Raw genomic sequence first — 20,712 nt, 5'->3', positions numbered from 1 at the left:
AGGAATGAAGAGGCAGGGAAACTCCATTTTAAAAACATATTAATCTTTTTAGCACATTGCAAAGATAAAATGCACAAAGCTGTTGTAAATAGGAGGTAAGGTAGAAATCTCAAGCTTTCCCAGAAACCTCATTTTATTACTCAGAGCTCCATTAGGTTGATGACCAGGCTAGAATTCAGCATTATTCATGCTTTGCAATGTCTAGCCCTCTTCCTGTCTGTCCATCGAGGCTGCTGTCGTTAAGGGCCCTCCCAGGAATCTCGCAAGAAATACACTGACAAGATATAAAGATTGCATTTCAAAGTCTGCTCTTCACTTCTGCATCCAGGGGAAAAAAGTTGGTGGGGAGTCTGGCCCTCTCCCTCTGCAGGCAGCAGGACCTCCACAATTTACTGCAAGGAAAACAAGGATAAGGATCCCAGGTTACAATAATCAAGGCGAACACAGCAAAACATGAGCGTAAAGAGCTAAATTCAGTATTGTTTTCAGTCAGGGGTTCTGTGGTCACCAGTTGAACACATGAGGGCTAAACACTTGTCCAGCAACTGGAGCTGCATGACATCCTCATCCTTTTTGCCCACGCTGTCTCGGAGAGCTGGACAGGATCACACGTTCACGCTCTCTGCATCCAGTTAGACAGCTCTTTGAGTGACCTGCTTTTACAAAAATGCTGAGTTCAGTGGAAGTTACTGTGCATAACACTCAAAAACAGGGACATAGGAGGCAAACCTATTAAGCACCTTCTGAACCAAGACCAAATAACCAGGCTTTGTGGAGCCTTTTTCCTCATCTCCATGAAAACCAAGTCAAAGCTACACAAAACTGGAAAACAGATTGCCCAATGTTTTGACAGCCCTTAGAGTACCCTTTGGGGAGTACAAGCATATCTAATATAGCACCCCTAATATTTCTGTAATCGATTTTTCCATTCATTAACTCAACCAATTCTTCTTCATTCCTGGCACGCCACCCTTGGACACTGAAGGGATTAACATCAAGCAGTGCCTGTTAAGTATGATGCTTTTTTGAGGGATATCATTAGCAAAAGACCTGATCCATGAGGTGATGAACAACCACAAATCTCCCCAGCAGTGGCAGAGGCACACACTGGTCTTTGGCCAGCCACAGCAGTAACAAGTCATTTGTCATGCAGCACTGCTGAGCCCACGCACAACAGAAATGCACTGCAAGAGCCCCTCAGGCCACAGAGCCCTTCCACTGCCTCCTACAGATCCTGCTACTCAACAAATTCCACCACTGTCAGCTGTGAAAAACTGCTGGGCATCATGGTGGGAGAGAGCTTCACTGGAGGAACAGGGAGAACAGAACAAGCAGATAAAAATTATTAAGAGGAAAACAGGTCACTCAGTGTTTCTCTCACATGGGTGGCTTTTTCCAGCTAAAATATAAAAATCCTCATTTTCCCCTGTGCGTCGTAGGAATGCAGACAGGACTGTAAAACATAAAATGCGATCCAGCTGGAAATCCATACCTCAGCACAGCAGTTCTCAGGCTTTTTCAGAGGTATCTCCCTCTCAAACCTATTCCACACTTGACCCTGTCTCCCCTCATCTAAGCACCTCTTACAGGCAGTCTGGAGCCGGCAGGACACGCCATCGAGGAAGGGGCTGTGGAAGAAGGCTGGGTGGGAGCACCTGGAGAAGGTACTTTGTGGTTGGATGGAGAAGTTTAGGGCGGGGCCACATCAGGGGACAGGGCAAAACCACAGACTTGAGAAGATGTTGAGAGACACAGTAGCCAAAGGGATCACTCAGAGCCAAGTGATAACTCTTCTCCCCAAACAAACACGAAGGACCATGTGGGTTTTCAGCCAACTGGCATTTGTTTCCTTATTGTGTAGATAGCAGCTTTCTATGGAAACCATTTTGGCACTTGCCAGTGTTCATTTTTTTTTTCATTGTTCTGAACAAAGATGTCAGTATTTCTGGTGGATTCTGACCAAATCTGATTCATGCTTTCCAAGCTAAGAAAATAGGACCAAAACCCAAGCTCCTGTGGAATTTGAGTACTAAGGTATCAGAAGGGAAGGGCAGAGAAGCTAAATAAGGAACTAGAGGACAATAGGATATAAAGTACTAGTACTAGTTAAAAGGAGGTATTCCTGCCCGTGGAAAACACTTGAGCCAACCACACAGAAGGGAAAGCACAGAACGTTAAGATTTCCAGTATTGAAACAAAGTCCTTTTCATTTCAGTAGGGTCTCCTAAAGCTTTCACCTGAGAAAATGAGCCCTGGGAAAGTTTATTCTGCTTTGCTATTGTCCAAGAAAAACTGAGTACCAGTTCCCACAACATTTCATGAAACTGAAATGTGTATGTGCATATATTTTTCAAAAATTCCAATACGGGCATGGGTTGAAGTGTACACCAAGTGCAAAACCAAAGCTCATGAGTTTTGTATCACTAACGAGCACTTTTCACACTAATGTGCTAGGAAAGGTTGCAGAACAAGAATGAGAATTTGCTTTGCAGGAGTCTTTCTCTATCAGCTACACCTACAGACTCACTCTACTTGGGTAACTCACATCCGTCCCTATATTTCAAGACAGGTGTAAGAGGTGTCTGAACTGTCTTTCTCAAAGCTCTATTTGAAAGCATGCAAAATGCTTCTAAATTTCCACAAATTCTGATGGGGAGAGAGAAGAATACAGGAGTCCTTGCAAAAAATTAGTACAAGGCTATCTGAAATCAGATCCCTGAAATCCAAGGCACATTCCAATTTGTGTTCTTCTTTAATTTGGCATTTGCTCATTGCTAAGCACCTTTCCTCATGCAGCACTGACTAGTCTAGTGAAGCTGCTGATGCAGGACTAAAGTAGGATTAATCTGCACAAGCGACCCTAGATGATGACTGCAATTTATTCCCCAGCAGAACTAACTCACCCTCACACCACTTGTTAAACCACAGGGCAGTGCTGGCAGAGATAAAAGGTGCTGCCTCTCAGGAGAGGCTGAGCACAGCTCGCTGTCCCCATGTGCACACAGGAGTGTAAAATTGATCCCGTTTTCCTGCACATACTTTGCCACAATGCACTTGCTCCACCTGTTGTCCACTTGCTTTTCTACAAGTCCACCTACAGCTGCACTTGGTGCAATTGCTTTGCCTTTAGGGATGCTTAGGGATCTTTCTGCCTGCCTTCTCACTCCTAACACAGCCAGTATCACTGCCTTCCCTACCAGCTCTGAAAAAAACCATCTGCAGTTCAGGAACAGCTGAAGAACCACAGATCTGACAGAGATCGAGCTCAGCTTTAATCACAGTAGTTACTGAGAGCCTGACAAGTGTCAGTCAGGAAAGCAGGATGCACTAGGTAGTTAATTCCTCAGCAAGGCATCCTCAGTCTAGGTTATGGGATTAATAGCACATGCACATTCCTACTTTCCAGCACTTCTGCTAGATTATCACCAGGAACAAGGAGAAAAAAAGGCTTTTACTGGAAGAAACAGGCACTTCCACTGAACAGCTCTGGCAGCATCAGGGTGTTCCCTGTGTGTATTCAGTTGTGCTATTTGCTCCTAATGGGTAGGAATGACCAACCTAGAAGATGGCAGCAAAATACTGCCTGGCTCCTCTGATGCCAACAGCAACCAAAATGTAAGATTTGCTGTCACTGGATTGACACTGAATTCCTAGGAGAAGGGGGAGAGAGAGAGAGAGAGGGAGAGAGAGAGAGAGAGGGAGAGACATTCTTTTACCAAAGTAGTAAATCCTAATACTTTCATGCAAGTACCAGACCAAAGGTGAGGCAATACTCACATGCTGTGCTGAGGGGGAGCTGGGAGACACCTGAGAAAGAACATGGCTCTATTGATGAGGCATTAACACTTGCAGACACAGCACTTGTAGTGCCATGGGTCCCCTTAGGGCCACGACTGCTTTCTGAAGCCTGGTAAGAGCAATTGCAGCATCACAGCAACTGAGCTGTGGGCCAACGCCCCTCCTTTCGAAAGAGCCATCAGAAGTCATCTTCAGGCCACTCCACTGCACTGAGAGGGACTTCACAGCCCAGCAACAGCCGTAGTCTGGTATCTGCTGCCCTCCCCTGCTCTGTCAGCATAACGGGAAGAGCAAGCACAGGGAGCCTCTCCCCCTGCAGCACGGGGACACAACCTGGTTGCTAAACGCTGCTGGAACAGCCCCAGGAAGGCCCGGCTGCTGACTAACAAGGAATAAGGCAGGGGGAGGGAGGAGTGCCATGGCACAGCTATCCTGCTCTCTGTTCCCTCCTGTATTCACCCACCCCCAGAACCTCCAGCCACTGTAACACAAGGGACAGGCAGCAACACCTGTTAGGCACAGCTCTCAAAGCGAGATTCCAAACCTTTCTGCACCCTCCATCCCAATCATCAGTCAGTCCCCACCACAGCTAGGAGCTTTCTTGAGCAGCAGAGTTGTCATGTCAACTTCCCCTCCTGCCCATGGGAATTTAAGGCTGAGGAGATGCTGAGGCCAGCAGAGAAGACACACAAGGCAAGTGTCATTTATTGTGAACTTGGAGAACAAGTGCTCTCCACAGACTAAAATAATAAAAAGGGGAAAAAAAAAAGGAAGAAGAAAAGTTGAAATTTTGAAAATGAGACTAGGTAGAGTCAGTCTCTCCTCAGGCTGTGCAGAGCAACTTCAAAGCAAACCCCTTGGCACTGAAGTATGGCAGACTGAAACCAAGCTGGGCTTCAGATGGTCTTTTCCCAACACAGGAAACAGTGGACTTGGCTCTGGAACAATCTGAGGTGTTACTAAAGCCAAGTACAAGAAGTGACTGATGGAAAGGGAGGAATTACACCTTAAGATACCAATACAATTTTGAATTGGTTGGCAGCAGTGCCACGATAACTGCAAAATGGTAAAACATCAGTACACAAATGGCTTAGACAAATCTGTTCTATTCCCCACTCAATCTCAACACAATCACAAGACCAAGTTTTAAAAAGTCTGTTTCTTTAGTGTGCTTTTTTTTTTAAGCCCCGCAGCTGTGTCTTCCCCATTTCTATTTGAATGTTCAACCTTTCTTAGGACTTTTATACTGCCTCCATCATCCCAGCATCCAAGGCTTTCTGTGTGAAGGTCAGCAGTAAGAGGCAGCCCTCAGCAGGCTGGCAGATCCGTGTGCTTGTCGTTGGAGTTACAACTCTGCCTGGCATCCAAGTGCTTTGGAGAGTGGAGGGGTTGGCTTTGTCTCCAGAAGCTACAGCTTTAAGCACACCATCAGAAAGCAATGCTTCTCACTAAAAGGGAAAGCAGGCACAGGAATCAGTAAGCATTTGTTTAGATCCACTGTTCCGGAGCTGAAGTTTGTTGTTCCTAAGTAAATGCCCCCATAGTTTTCAAGGGGTATTTATTGCCTCCAACCCAACTTCTTTACATGTAAATATGAGCAAGTGTTGGCTCCAACACTGTTTTAACCCAATTGACTGCATGATGTGTGATAAACCACTGCTTGAGGAGTTTTGGAACCCTGAAGGACAGTTTTATTCACTTACCAGCCCTGAAAAGGAAACAAAAGAGGATGGGAGTAGAAGGGAAAAAAGACTGAAGCCAAATTAAATTAAATTTCAGGTGAATTTATTGAGTTATAAAGAACCTGCCAGCTCCACCATATTTACAAAGGTTTTCAACAGGATCTAGAGCTATTACTTCTACTGAACCACAAGTTAAAAATGCATAAACCAACCAAATCAACCACATCCATTATGTTAACTGTATAAACACCATTTACCTTACAGGACTTAGAGGCACACTCGAACATAGGGAAAAATGCTTCCCTACCACTGATTTCTAAAGCAAGATTCTTATTTCTCCCTCTGATGTAGCTATGCCTGAAGATCAGGAATCCTTACGCCACTGTTGATGGCAGTTGGTTGCTGCTCTTCAATATAGATGGTTTATGAATCAGGATTTTAATTAAAAGGTTTCTCAGAACTGCAAGGTGTTAAAATAATCTTAAAGAGCACAATGCAATCCCCAGTTGGTTCCATTTGATACTTTTGTGAGGTGTTACTGCTGCCAGATGTGCACATAAAATCCTGTCACCACTTTGGAGCCACAATCCAAGCAAACAAAGTCAAACTTCCCAGAGTTACTACTCACATCCCAAGCAGCACTGTAGAAACACACCTCCTGAAAACATCACACTGGTGTTCTCTTCTTCCTGTCCATGTCTCTCAGAGAATGATTTCAGTCAATTTCATCCATTCAGCTGCAAGAACAAATATTAATGCACCCTAAATTCCCTCATCCACCTGTCCATCCACAGAAGAGATCAAGGATTCTCAGAGAAGGGGAGGAGAGAGCCTATCTCCCAGTTCAGCTGGGTTCATTTCCAAGTATATTGCAGCCACGTGTCACGTCCTGAAGAAGGCCTGCATTACAATTGCACAATGCCAGAGGGATGTGGACATGGCCTGGGTGCCCACACACCTGGATGCACACAGTTCCCACTCACAACAGGTGGCTCTGCTAGTCTTGTTTATGAGTCTACAGTAACATGTGCTTGATATTAAGCTTCACACATCATTTAATGTTTGGGGAGGAATTTATTCACTTGAGTGCCAGTGGCCCCTCTCAGGCCTTTCAGAGGTGAACATTTGCTGATCAGCAATCTAACACTGTAACACTGACTTGTAAGCTATCAACTAAGATTCAGAGTTACTCTAAGCACAGAAAACTAAAACACCAGGAACTAAGTCAGTATCAAATCAAGTAGCAGAGAAGCTGCTAATAGAATTTCAGAAGGGGAAGAAAAAAAAACCAAAACAAACAAAAAACACTGAAGTATCTTTCTTGTACAAAGGAAGAGGAAACCTACCAGCCTGATGTTTAAAAGGGAAACATGTAATTTTGTTCCTACCACAAGGGCTACAAAAAAAAACCATAGAGAAGCCCAAGCACCATTCATGCATGAGAAACTACCTTCTAGCAAGAGGTCTTTTATGGAGTATGCGCTACTCTAATGTGAGCTGGCATCAGACCTGGGAAGTCTTGTTCCACATGTCAGGAAGACTGTCAGAGGCACACCACACTGTCGCACTGCTCTCCTCAGAATGTCACACTGCTCTCCTCAGAAGAAAAAAACACCCTCCACACTTACAAAGCAAGCTACAGAGCTGCTCACTGCAAAGCAGCAGCTACTCTAGGATTTTAAAACTTTATGATCATATCAAAGAAATTCTCATCAACATTGAGATTTGTAGCTGGGCCATGCTGAGAACACATTCAGCTCAAGCAGCACACACACAAGTGTCACCCATGTTGATATCCAAGGTCAGAATCAAATGCTCAGGTGTTGGGACAGGGGCTCAGATGTAAACTTTAGTAACAGTTTCATATTTGCAGGTAAGATTAAGAGCAAGTCTTCAAAAGTGGAATTACCCTGACGCTTGTGTACATAAAGAGAACATGAGACTGCCACACATGCTACACTACATCCAACCACGGGGTGAACTGGGCAAATCCAGTGCCAAACAATAGCAAGGCCACACTCAGCTAGCAGGAATCAAGCTATGATTGTGAGGAGAGGTTTACAGGAGAACACTTTCAGGCGTGGCAGAATGTCCTTCCTTGGCAGCAGGACGGCTGAATGAGCTGCACCCAGCAACACTTCTGACACGCTTCATGCATCTCTTCCAGCCCTTTGGAGAATGTGATACAGATAATGCCACAGTAATGTTACTGCAGAACACATTTATCAAGATACCTTTGCAACTCAGGAAAGCTTAGAGGGGTTTTTCCTATGTCACTTTTGCTGAGGTTAGCAGGAATTATGCTAGAAACTTGACTAAGGGATGATCAAACCTCCAGTACATGTTACCAAAGTGTTTCAAAGGTACTCAGGCCCCTCACCAAGAGCTACATGATAATTTAAACACTGAGCAGAAAACCTTTGTGCTTCTTCCGTGGACTAAAGTCTGACTTAAATCCTATTACTGCAAGCCAGCAAAATGCAGGGATGCTAGGCTTTGCAAAGATGGTGGAGGAAAAGGGATTCCATCTAGATTCCTTAAAAACAGAATACACTGTAATAAAAGACAACTGTGACAACTCTAGTAGTTGTCTCTACAAATTCTCTGAACCATGAACTGGCCACAGAAGACTCAAAATACCAAAGGCAGAGAGCTGTCCAGCTGGAAGTGTTCTGAAAGACTGCAGGAAATCCATCAAGAACAAACTGACATGGCTATTGACACAGAAGAATCGTAGCTGATAACAGAGTTATCTGGTTCCATTTTATCAGTGAGAGTTTTAGTGCCTGTAACAACTTGGACTTAGTCCAGTAAGCTGGTGCTTTTCTCCTTAACAGATTAGGACTGGTTGTTGGCAATAACACATCCCTTTATTTCTCTACTGGGCCATCCTCAGTGGTGGATGTGGGGCAGACTGCCCTGCAAGCTTCCATTACCTGAATCATCTCCTTCCTTTTCCAGTATCGAAAACCTCACACTGCTATCTAAATTCCAGTTTCTGAAAAGGCAGAGGGTTAAACTACCAACCTGAGACTCAACAATTGTCCCTTCCAATTATTTAGTGCTTGAAATTGAGACATTCACACAGTGCAACCTAGCAGTCATACACACATTGTCACTTACTACCACACTGAACACAGCTGTGTTACACAGTGGGATTTTACTTCTCAGCAGATTTTACTTTCCCTTGATCTTCCACTTTTTTGATGGCAGCTTGGATAGCTTCTTGATCACCCAGAAACTGGTGAGGGCCCAGAGGGTGCAAATTCTCATCAAGTTCAAGAAGTATGGGCACACCAGTGGGGAGGGTAACATTGATGATGTCCTCATCGGAGATGCCTGCCAAAGAAAAACAAAACAGAGTTATACCTACAGCTTCCTCATTGCCTACTGCCTTGTTTCTGAGGTTATCAGTCTTAAAACAGTCAAGGACACATTCCAGCCTCCATCAACACCACCAGCCACTCAAGGGTCAATTCCCAGCTAGGCCACAGCTTGGTAAGTGCTTTAGGAACAGCTGAAGGAGAGAATTCCCATCGAGGTGAAGACAGTTTCTTCACTTCTGCAGCCTACACATGTGAAATAAACAGGAAGGGATTGCCCTGGAGACTACACTGTTCCTTTAAGACAGGACACAGAGCACAATAGGTTCCCCCCCATAATTTCCCAAGTCACACATCACAGAAGATGATGAGAGTCCACATGTGCTACTCCAACATGAAACAACCTCTGCTGAGCAGCCAACACAGGCTCTTGAAAAAGGTGGGATAACAAGGTTAATCTTTCTCTTACATTTTCTGTGCAACTCTTCTCACACAAACTGTCACAAAAATCAGTATGTAATTCTTCTTGTGTGAGAATCACTCTTGACCCACATCTGATTTCTCATAAGCAAGTTTATAGCAGGGCCCACAGTACTGTTCTCAGAATTACTACATACAGCATATTAATTTCCACTTTCAAACGAGGGGAACGGGAAGAAAAAGGAGGCAGAAAGTAAATTTGTACAGCTTAGAGCATGTTTCTTTTTTCCACTTAACTAAAGGAATGTGTACCTGGAAACAAAGTTTATTTTATGCTGATGTGTAATTAACACATTCTGGGTCTCTCACCTCAATGAAATTGCTGGTTATTTTTATATCAAACACACATCCAAAGCCTCCAAGAGCATTTCAAGACCAAACATCCTAGTAAAGTTTCCACACAAGGTCTAAATAGTTACATTAAAAGCAGTGACTGCAAAATCATTATCCCTCAAAAAAAAAAAAAAAAAACAAGCAAAAAAAAGCTAGTGTCATTAAAAGCAGTGACTGCAAAAACATTATCCCAAAAAAAAAAAAAAAAAAAATCAGGCAAAAGAAAGCTAGTGTCATTGGGAACGTCAAGATTTCTTTTTCCCTCCCTTTTTTAGAAGCACTGGGGTCACAGCAGCAGCCTGCTATTGTGAAGCGGGGCAGCTTTGAGTAATTCACACTTGGAAAATGCACACAACCAAGCTTCTAAAGTGATGATACCATGTAAACTAGACCTAGGTGCACCCAGCAAACATCCTCCTGAGCAGCTGACAAAACAGATGGTCCTCAGGACACATGGGTATAAATTCACCAGTGATTTTCACATTAAGTAGAAAAGCAGAGCCAGCATATTAACAGGAAAACACACACGAGTCAAGCAACTCAGCAACAGTGGGGTGACAACAGGTCAGACAAAACAGAACTACTCATGAGGTGAGGATCATATGTCCCTGCCCAGAGACTACACCAGCACCCAACTTCGGCAGTGACCTATTCTTGCTTTGTGCTCAGCACTTGGGTGAGCCCTAAGTTTCAGAAGGGCATGGAGCACCACAAAGAAACCCTCACAAGAAACCTAGACCGTGTTACACATTCAGCATCAGTCCATTGAAACAAGTCACACTCAGCTTAAGCAATTCTTGCATACAAAGGGACAAATAATTCACCTGGTGTAAGCCACAGAATCAGACCTACAGGGGAAAAAAAACCTCAAAGAGTACTTGAAATTTAAAAACAGCACAGAAGTGAACAGGAAAAATACTGCATCCATTCACCAAGCACAAGCGCTGTTCTCATGGACTTTTGTTTGCAAAACAAGCAGCCAAGCTGCCCGAGCTCTTATTTCAAGGATTCTTAAACATTAGATTTTAACAACACCCACATCACCACGTACGTCCCCAGAGAATCTGTGCCTAGGAAGTGTTCTACCCACCTCCTAAATTCAGTCTCCCAGACTAAACCATGCATATATACACAAAGCAGATGAAGTCATGCAGGAGAGTTTAGGCAAACCACATAATGTGGTCAGGAGACATGATATTTAAACGTTTCCTCTGGAGATGGATTAAACAAAACTAGCTGTAGCTACATGAATTCAGAAATGCATTTTACTGTTTTTACAGAACACAAAGTGACCACAATGTCAACTAGTATTGATTTATGAAGCAAAACAGTGCAGTCTAGGATAAACACACAGCAGCAAACATGATGGTTTCTCCTCGGGACTCTTCATCATACAGAAGTGTTGCCCCACAGCCACAAGTCTGGAAACACAAGCTGAAGTCAGATGAAAATCCTAAAGGAACAACAGTGTTCTGTTGCTGTGTATGGTATTTGTGTTCTTCAGGCAGCAAGAAGCTGAGCAGGCTGGTCACACAAGCTCTTTGGTTGCAGGGAGAGCTCACCAGAACACACCCCAGCCAGCAGGCCAGGAGGACAGCAAAGAGATCATGCCCTGCAGTTGCAATGGCTGGAGTGTGAGCTGACTGCTATCCAGTTACTCCATGTGCTGTAATTATAACCAGCTGACCTTTTCCTGTGCCCCATCCAAGCTGGCCTGAGTCACAACCCAGCCTATGGCACAGGGAAGAAGGGTGAAATCAGGGCAAGATCTCTACTGCTGACTACAAGGTGCAATGGTAAACAAGACCACTGAAGAAGCAACACTCTTCCCTCCAGTTGAATACCAAAGCCTGGGTCTCAGCACTGCTGAAGTACTGTGCTGCTGGAAGCAGTCTTTACCCAAGAAGGCTTAAACCCCAGTTCTACCTACTTACAGTCATGAGAACCCACAGACACTACAGAAGTACTCAGGATGACTTCCTCAGGACCCCAGATCAAATGCTGACCAGGCACCTACATTCCTCAAGTGGACATCTCCCCTGCTCTATCCTGAGAGCATTGTCCCTTAGCTGTATAGCAGGAAGCAGTCAGGTACATGAACACGATAATAATTTGGTACAGCACTTGTTACAAAAAAGACCTTTAAAAATCACATTCAGAATTCTTTCCCAGCTCATTTACCATCCATTTAACTGAACTGGGTAACCAAACACACAAACTGGAAGTACATCCAGGCAAGCTTAAGAATTCACCTTCATGTGGTAGCCCATGGAGAGTTTTGAAATATTTGTACCTTGCAAAGTCCTGCAGAGACAAACCCCACTGATTTTGAGCACCTACAGCACTTTTACAAGGGCTGGTTCAGCTTCCCCTTCCCTTTCACCTGTTTTTACCAAGTTCCTCCCTTCTATTCTTATGGTCAGAGGAACCCAACACCCACAAGAGCTATTGAGAATAACTACAGCCCTCCTCCCCTGCATGTCAACTGCACTTGAGGCCAGATGATTCATCCAATAAAAGATCATACACAAGATCAAATGCATAAATTCAGCCACAAAAGCTTGTTTAATACTGGTGCTTTGTAATTGAGTTCTAAATCAGATCATAGCATCCTTGCCACATGCTTAATGAAAATACTAAAGCTTTAGCCTAGTAAGTTAAATATTCAGAGCCACTTTCTGCCCTCCCTGCAGGCTGACTGAAGATCTAACTTCAACAAGGTAGAGGAGGGAAATGAGCACAGTGTTAGAATCTGGTGTTTGATCTTGACAGAATGTTATCTTGCTGTGCAAAGTCTAAGGAAAGAAAGATGGGTGGGCTACAACCATGGTTGTAGCATACCATCTACATTTGTTTCACTCATGCCTGCCAAGATTTTCTATGTCTGTATTACACTTGCACAGCCAGGCTTTAGTAGTAGGGGGCTACGGCAAAAAAGAACTGTGGTGGGTTGACCTTGGCTGGACACCAGGTGCCCACCAAGCTGCTCTATCACTCCCATCCTCAGCACGGTGGGTGGGGAGAAAAGATGAAAAAATAATGTATGCATCAAGATAAAGGCAGTTTACTAAAGCACAAGTAGAGGCCAAGCACAGAAACAAAGAAAAACACAGGATTTATTCTCTATTTCCCATCGGCCAGCAATGTCCAGTCACTAATTAGGGCTTCAGTATGCAGAGCTATTGCTCCAATGCCATTACAAACATCCTTCCTCCTTTCCCTTAGCCTTTACCGCTGAGCAGACATCATAAAGGGTAAGGAATATCCCTTTGGTCAGTTTGGGTCAGCTCTCCTGGCTACGTCCCCTCCCAAGAGCTTGCCCAGCCCCAGCCTGTTTGGGGACAATGTTGGTGAGGCAGCCCTGATGCTGCAGGAGCACTGCTCAGCAGTGGCCATAACACAGGCCAAGGTAACTTGCAGTAAGGCCCAACAAGCTCACAAGAAATAAGCAGCAGGAGCACTGAGCAAAGACTGGGGAAAATGACAGGGAGAGCAAGACCATCTCATTTCAGGAGCACTGAGTTGTTAGGTCACAAGCTGTTTCCTGCAACTGCACTCAGACACCACACTCACAGAAGCAGTATTTCCTTAAGAAGGTTAAGCAGCTAAATCAATGAAATAATCCTATTAAGGAGCCCTCAGCACAATCCACACCAGGTGCCACAATGTGCAGCTCCAACATGTAAACTACTGGAATACTGTAACTGCACACTCAGAGTGATGCAAGAAAGTAACATCCTGAGGGTACTGCTCTCCCTGCTCACCAGGTCACAAAACCAGCAGGAGGCTTTCAGAGTCACCACTGCCTGCAAGCCCAGTCCCAGAGATCTGTCCCAGCCCTGTGACAACCCAACAAGACCAGGGAGTACAACATCTGTATCTTCAAGAGGCCAGGAAACTCCTATCCTCCAGTTTCAACCCTGAGCATGACAAGGCTCAGTGACCACCACACCACATGCAAGAGGTGACAACCTTTCAACAGGTTGGAAACTCTAGAATCAGGCCTTCCACAAGGCCCTGTTTTGAGGTACTCAACACCAGTCCCCAGGGTTAAATGGCTGGGAAGAAAGAAAAGACAGCCCATCAATCCTTCTGCCAGTCATCTGGTAAATCAGTCCATTGGACTTGGTCTCCAATCAGCACTTCAACAGAAACAGGGCAAGGTGGTCTCAAGTGTTACACGAATGTCTTCATAAAAGGACACTGTCAAGAGGATTCCAACATGAAGCACTGGTTATTAGATAAAGAGAAAAGTATCCTCCCCCAAAGAACTGAGAAAAGTCATCTGCAAATAGATCCTGTGCATCCAGGATGTTTATTTAGCATGGCAGATCCTATGGACATTTCACACACATTAACAAGGTCCATTCTGTGTAAAGAGAAAACAAGAACAAAACCCAAACCCACAATCAAAGCCTTTTGTGCATGATACTGTTGCTCCAACGACTGCATGCAAGTAGAAAGCAGAACTACATTTCCAGCTCTTTACCAATTACTCAGAACAAGGAAAACACAGAGATTCAGAGAATTGCAGTCCTGTTTCAAGAAAATACCTCCTTGAAATAGTAACTTCAAGGAATACTCTGTAGTGTTTTAGAAAAAAAAAATCAAATTACACTGAAACAATTAGAATTGTTTCATCAGAACCAACAGAATGAAAACATTCATATTTGCTGCCATTTAAAGTTTGAGCTACATCTTCCAAGATCAAGTTAACACCATGACTAAGACATCCAAGCAGCCATGCAAGATTGCTGCTTGAGGCATTTGGAGCCCAGTTTTCAAAATGCCAAGCAAAAAATAAAAAGCTCCAGCTAAGCTAGAGGGGCTTAGAAAACTCCACTCAAGCGCAGGACACTCTAAGCTTACAAAAAAAAAAATCCACAGAAACACAGCCCATCTCACAATGGGTGCTGTAAATACAGTAGACTGGCAAACTTTAAGCACTGTTAAATCAGGTCCAACTCTAGCAGGGATGCAGAGCAACTCACAACCTTTCAGGAGAGAAAGGGACAGTCAGCAATGCAGACAAGGAACCTCTTAGATCCAGCTAGAGGGGGGGGGGAAAACCAAAAATAAAACAACAAAGGCAGACTGCAATACCAGGTATCTCTGAGCTCTGTTCATGCTACCCTTCAGGCCAGTTCTTCAGAAATCCAATCTCTACTATATAAAGGGCAGGAGAGCCAGCAGGTTCCTATGTGGGAGCTGGAGTAGTCCACAGATGTTCCCTGGTCAACAGAACTAGATCCTGTGCCAAGGATTCCTCACATTTCCCTATGTAAGCATATGCTGGGAGGGTCAAGGTATACTGCAAGACAAAGGATAGCTTTATTTTATTTTGGCTGAGTATGGGCAGTCCTGGAAGAGTTACACAGAGATAGCAATTGTCCCAAAGAAAAGTTCTGCAGCACTGTTCCTCTCTAATCTCAATGCAGCAAGAAGTTCAGCCATACTAAATGCAAAGTAACCCCTCCCAGCCCCTGGGCAGGCCTGCACAGAAGGTGGCCCAGGGTCTCTGCTGGAAGCTACATTCAGCTGTCATCATCTCGCCCTCAAAGGGCTTGGCCAGCATGGCTTCATGGAACTGGTTCAGTTCTTGGGAGGCAGGGGAGTCACCACAGTTGCAGATCCCTCTTCCCCTTTTTCCTTTATCACTTCACACAGTGTGGACAACCACTCGGACCACATCATGGAACTGACTGAACCAGCCATTCCTCCTTCATCCAAGCAGTGATCTGCAGCCCAGGATTCACAGCCTCCCTAGCTCCAGAAGCCACTTGTACCTGCTTATTTCCCAGGCTTCTGACTCCTGATGTCCTGACTGTTCCAGCATGGGCAAATGCAAAAAGTATTCAGCAGGCAGAGCCACAGAACAGAGGATTTTATAACTAAGAAAAAACCTGAGTGGACACAATCCAGTCTGTGCATATTTCTAACTACAACTGTAGTAGGCTGCATTCACGCATATATAATCACTAAATTCTGCTCAACCCACAAAGAAATTAATACAGTTCGACTTCCAGTTTAGGATGGCCTGGAAGCCAGGAGATGAAAGAAGAAGGGAAGGAAGAATCTAACAATGAAAAGGATGTTTTTTATTGTTAAGTCCCAAATAAGTCCTTTCCAAGACCAGTTCTGGGATTTCCAGCCCAGGAAAGACCTGTTGGAGCAGGACCAGAGGAGGGCCACAAAAATGAGCAGAGGGATGGAGCACATCTCCTGTGAGGAAAGGCTGAGTTGGGGCTGTTCAGCTTGGAGAAGAGAAGGTTCCAGAGGGCCTCTAAGAAAGATGGAAACAGACTTTTTAGCAGGGCCTATTGCAATAGGACAAGGGGGGATGGTTTTAATCTAAAAGAAGATAGTTTCAGACTAGACATAAGAAAGAAAATTTCTATGATGAGGCTGGTAAAACACTGGAACATGTTGCACAAAGAGGCAGCAGATATCCCATTCCTGGCAACATTCAAGGCCAGGTTGAACAGGGCCCTGAACAACCTGATCTAGTTGAAGATGTGCCTGCTCATTGCAGGGGGACTGGACTAGATGGCCTTTACAAGATATCTCCCAACACAAGCCATTCTGTCATAAACAAACCTTATGCTAAGCTACCAACTTGGCTGTTTATTGGGATGCATTTTCTATATTGGAATATGCTACAGTATCTCCACAAGCTTTAGCAAGTGCCTACTCTCTGCAGAAACACCCCTGTCACATAACTTTTAAGCAAAAAATTATCAGGGTGACCCACCAGGGTAAAATTAAGAACATCTTCCACAACCCAAGTCAAGCACTTTTATTCCGCTGTGTTACAGCAATGCTTTTTCAGTGAAGAGATGATTAGTTCAAACCTCACAAAGCAGCTGAAAAAATCCAAAAATAATTTGAGCCTGCAGAGTTTTTGCCTATCTAAACCAACCACAAAGTTGGTTTAGAATACAGGTTTAAAATGTACAGTGAGAAATAAAATGGAAGTGTCTGCCCCCTTTCTTAACTACATTAACCTAATTCTCTCCCCTTTCCACATCTCTCAGTTTGATTCCTTGACCAACTTTTTACTTTCTCCTTGGAGACCACAGACATTATTAACTTGCCCAGGTAAGTAATATACACCATAGAACAAGACATAAAGCTCCAAGCCATTGAGTAAGGAGGAGAGCAAAAGGCTAAAACAAAGACCCTTACCTTCCACATGCTTCAGCAATGCCCTGCTGCTGTTCCCATGAGCAGAGATAAGAATCATTTTGCCACTTTTCAGTTCTGGCACTATCTTTTCATTCCAATAGGGAAGGAGTCTGTCAAGCACATCTTTGAGACTTTCAGCCTTTGGGAGATTATCCTGGGAGACATCGCTGCATTTATAGCGGCGATCGTTGTAGATCTCTTCGTAGTAGGGGTGAGATTCAGAGATGGGAGGCGGGGTAACATCGTAGCTTCTCCTCCAGATTTTCACTTGCTCCTCACCGTGATTCAGAGCCATCTCTGCTCTGTTGAGCCCGATCAGGGCTCCATAGTGACGCTCATTCAGCCGCCAGGAGCTCTGAATGGGGACCCACTCTTGGCCCATCTCTTCCAGGATAAGCCAGGCAGTCTGGATGGAGCGGCTCAGCACAGAGGTGAAGACGAGGTCAAACTCGAAGCCCAGCGCTTTGAGGTGTTTGCCACAGTTCTGAGCTTCCTTTATCCCATCACTGCTCAGCTTCTGGTCCACCCAGCTGCAGAAGCGATTCTCCTTGGTCCAGGCTCCTTCCCCATGTCTTAGGAGAACGAGCCTATACTTTGCCATTTTGGTTGCAGCTTAGCACAGATGGCAGCTGGTGTGGCATCTAATAGTGATACATCTGGACAAAGACATGAGACAGACACATCAAACATCCCACAGATAATGCATTACAAACAGCAATATGGCAGTAAAAAGTAAACAACTATCAGAATAAAAACAACCAAAGAAACAAGTGTCTGCTGAGTGTGATTTTACAATCAAGAGTGGGAGGAATTCCAAACCAGGAGATGTGGGAAGGAAAAGTGCCATCCTTCACCCAGCTTGTTGCAACTAGCCCACTTTAAACAATTGATTAGGAGCAGATTTGGACAAGCTACTCCAGCCTACAGGTTTCCCTCAAGTGCTTAAACAGAGCTTCACTCAGTATCACAGGCTCCCAGAGAAGCAGATCTCTCTCACTGGGGAACTCTGAGGTGCCACACATAGCTCGAGCCCTTAAGGGCTGTCCAGATCCTCACTGCACCAAGGGAATGCAGGCACATACAGCAGCTGTGGCCCTCAACCAGAGGAACTGGAGAGTGGCACCACAGAACTGGAACTGGCAGCACACAGAACCTTATCGGCTTTTCTCAAAGGAGATGTCAACATAGTCACACTCTGCATAATTTCCTCATATCCCCATCCTGTCCTGCTAATTATGCCAGTCTATGCTTGATCTTTTCTCCAGGCCACCTCCTCCATCATTCCTCCACACTCAAGTGTCACAATACAGATACTCTGGGTGCAATGTACAACTAGTGAGTCCTCATTTCACTCAATCACACATTATCTCATCCTCTTCCTGACTTTCAAGTCTGTTTTTCCTCTCTTGTCTGCGAATTACAATGCCAGATTCTTAGGCACCAGGATTAACGCTTTTACTTTTGGAGTGGGCACAAAAAGCCTATTGTGTCCTCATTAAGTCAGACAGCTACACATTCACAAAGTCAAACAGTACCTTTCTCCTCCTTCTTGACCAAGCAGCATCACCTCTGGATTGTCTTTAATGGGAGAGACATTTTGACCATACACCTAAGGGTCTGCCAAGGTGGTCAAAGATCTGCTAGCAGACAATGGGATGCCTGAAAGGTCCATCTAACACAGGACTGCAACTCTGAAGGCCCCACCTGACCCCTCTGACCTGAGACAGTGTCTAGATGGCAATGAAAAGAGCAGGGGAAAAAATACAAAAATACAACTCTGCACTGGGGGGACTACTGCACACCAGATGAATATTAAGTGCTCTCAAAACCATGGGCAGTGGGAGACTGAGCTCTGATTTCTGCACACCCAACCTTGGGCTAGATTTCCATAAGAAACACACTTAAGGGAGCTCCCGTCATCTCAAATCAGTTGGAGCTGCTTCAATCACACTCCAAGCGTCTCAAATTCAGGCCCACTGTGACCCTGAATTAGGTCAGCAGGATGGGATAGGCCCGTGCATTCTGGGTTTTGGGAAACACCCAGCACAATACCAGCATTCATTTTTCCAGACTTTCAAAAAAAAGTGTCTAGGAAAGTTGAATTCATTAACAGACTCAGGAATCTGATCTTGCTTGTAACAGCAGCCTCTAATTCCACGTTAAGACAGAGTATACATCACACAAGGGCACTGTGCAAAACCTCCTCAGCTCTAACTTCTGCCTAAAGGCACAGCTCAGGATTAAAAAGCCTTTGAGGACTGAGATTTTTAGAGAATATCAGGAGGTATTGTTTGACACACAACAGACAGTTGATAAATACAAAAGGAAGTCTTATTTCAGGCAAAGGCAGGCTGAGATTTGTGCATGGCAAGGAACACCTCAGACAAAATCCCCTGCATGGTCCACTTTTTCCACTCCAAATAATCAGTTGCACATTAAGCAAAGAAATCAGCTACTGCTAGGATTCAGGTGTCATGGCACATCAGATACAAAACTAAACTACACCCTTTAAGATCCTAGGTGTATAACAAAAACAAGGATTTAATAGCATTTCCACCTGAAGCAACTGGTCCTTCCTGAACATACCACAGATACAATTAAAAAATTGCAGTGTGTTCACAGCATGAACTACTACACACAAAACAGCTCCACAGAAATCTCTATCTCTGCAGACACCTCATTACCCAGATTAACTGATTCTATTATCCACAGGAATAGATTACATAATTTACAAAACCAAATTAAGACCAAACAATAGGGGTGATGCACCTCTTTGCAAAAGTTTCGTTGGTACTTTTAGCCAAAAACACTAAAAAATTTAGTTAGTGTAAAAGATACACTTACACAAAGACCAAATATCATCTGGGTGCCATAAACTCCAGTTCACTTACATAAAACATTAGGCAGAAGCACAATTCTCAAACAAATTTAGGAAGAACTAGCAGTCACAGGGTTGTTTAAATATCAGTCCACTTCTGGAAGCATTTAAACTAGAAAGCCTTAGAGCAACACATGGAAATAATCCTACTCACCTTTCCTACAGCAAAGGAACAACCTACACAAATCCCAGCACAGACTCAAGAGCTGCTTTATACAGAGGCCACCACACACGCTTGGCTGGTTACCTGCAGGGAAAGAATAAACATCGAGTGCTCACAGAAAGAACCCACAAGTGCAAATGGCCATGCCAGCCACCATTTGCTCTCAAAGCTGTTCAAGAAATAGAGCACATACCCCTCGTATGGACTGGGAAAGCTACCAAATGCCTTCTCCCAAAAAAAGATGCCAACGCACAGCTCCTGCATTTCCAACAAGGGAAAGTTTCACGTCTCCCACATGCCCTGGGATATCATTTGCACCCTAAGATTTGTTTAGGCTGCAATTACCATAGCTCTAGTGTGCAAAAATCTACCAGAAGCTCTGGGACACCGTGGAGGATATGGACGGCAGACTTGGACCCAGCACAGAGGCACTGGAACAGGTTGTCCAGAGAAGCTGAAGATGCCCCATCGCTAGAGGTGCTCAAGGCCAGGCTGGTTGGAGCCCTGAGCAACGTGGTCTAGTGGCAGGTGTCGCTGCCCATGGCAGGGGGGTTGGAGCTAGACAGCCTTTAAGGTCCCTTCCAACCCAAACCACTCTGCGGTTCACTCTGTGAGAGAGCAGAAACCCAGAGCCCCAGCACTGGAGAGCAGCACACGGTGCTCAGAATAACATCTTACACCGGCAGAGTTCTCGGCCAAGCACAATTTTAAGGTCTAATACCAGAGGCGGTCATTTCCAAGGCTCCTGCTCCAGCCGGGACACGCTCCCCTGCTCATCCCTTTTATAAGGCGTCCCTGTGCCGAGCACCTGCGTGTCCCAGCCCTTCCCGAGCACGGAGGCTCGGCCAGAAGTAGGGCAGCACCCCCCGG

At 44.7% G+C, this 20,712-nt stretch overlaps 1 protein-coding gene across 1 annotated transcript; it reads right to left on the bottom strand.

Annotated features, from left to right (window-relative positions):
• Positions 1–5,561: 5,561 nt before the first annotated feature.
• On the bottom strand, positions 5,562–20,106 carry BPGM (bisphosphoglycerate mutase). The gene is made up of 4 exons (XM_008644007.2): positions 20,036–20,106; positions 19,834–19,926; positions 16,802–17,457; positions 5,562–8,819 (listed from the first exon to the last, which is right to left on the bottom strand). Exons 3-4 carry the CDS (start codon positions 17,400–17,402, stop codon positions 8,641–8,643), a joined length of 780 nt encoding a protein of 259 aa, XP_008642229.1. The 5' UTR covers positions 17,403–17,457; positions 19,834–19,926; positions 20,036–20,106; the 3' UTR covers positions 5,562–8,640.
• Positions 20,107–20,712: the final 606 nt, after the last annotated feature.

Source organism: Corvus brachyrhynchos, unplaced genomic scaffold (genome assembly GCF_000691975.1).
Source record: "Corvus brachyrhynchos isolate BGI_N302 unplaced genomic scaffold, ASM69197v1 scaffold191, whole genome shotgun sequence".
Classification (NCBI taxonomy): Eukaryota; Metazoa; Chordata; class Aves; order Passeriformes; family Corvidae; genus Corvus; species Corvus brachyrhynchos.
The sequence above is the reverse complement of the archived record's forward strand: the minus strand, read 5'-3'. Positions and strand labels throughout refer to the sequence as shown.

Coding starts and splice junctions, on each gene's coding strand:
- BPGM (XM_008644007.2), bottom strand. CDS start 17,402: ATGGCAAAGTATAGGCTCGTTCTCCTAAGACATGGGGAAGGAGCCTGG. Junction 8,820..16,801: donor ATTGCTGAAGCATGTGGAAG/GTAAGGGTCTTT, acceptor TTTCTTTGGCAG/GCATCTCCGATGAGGACATC.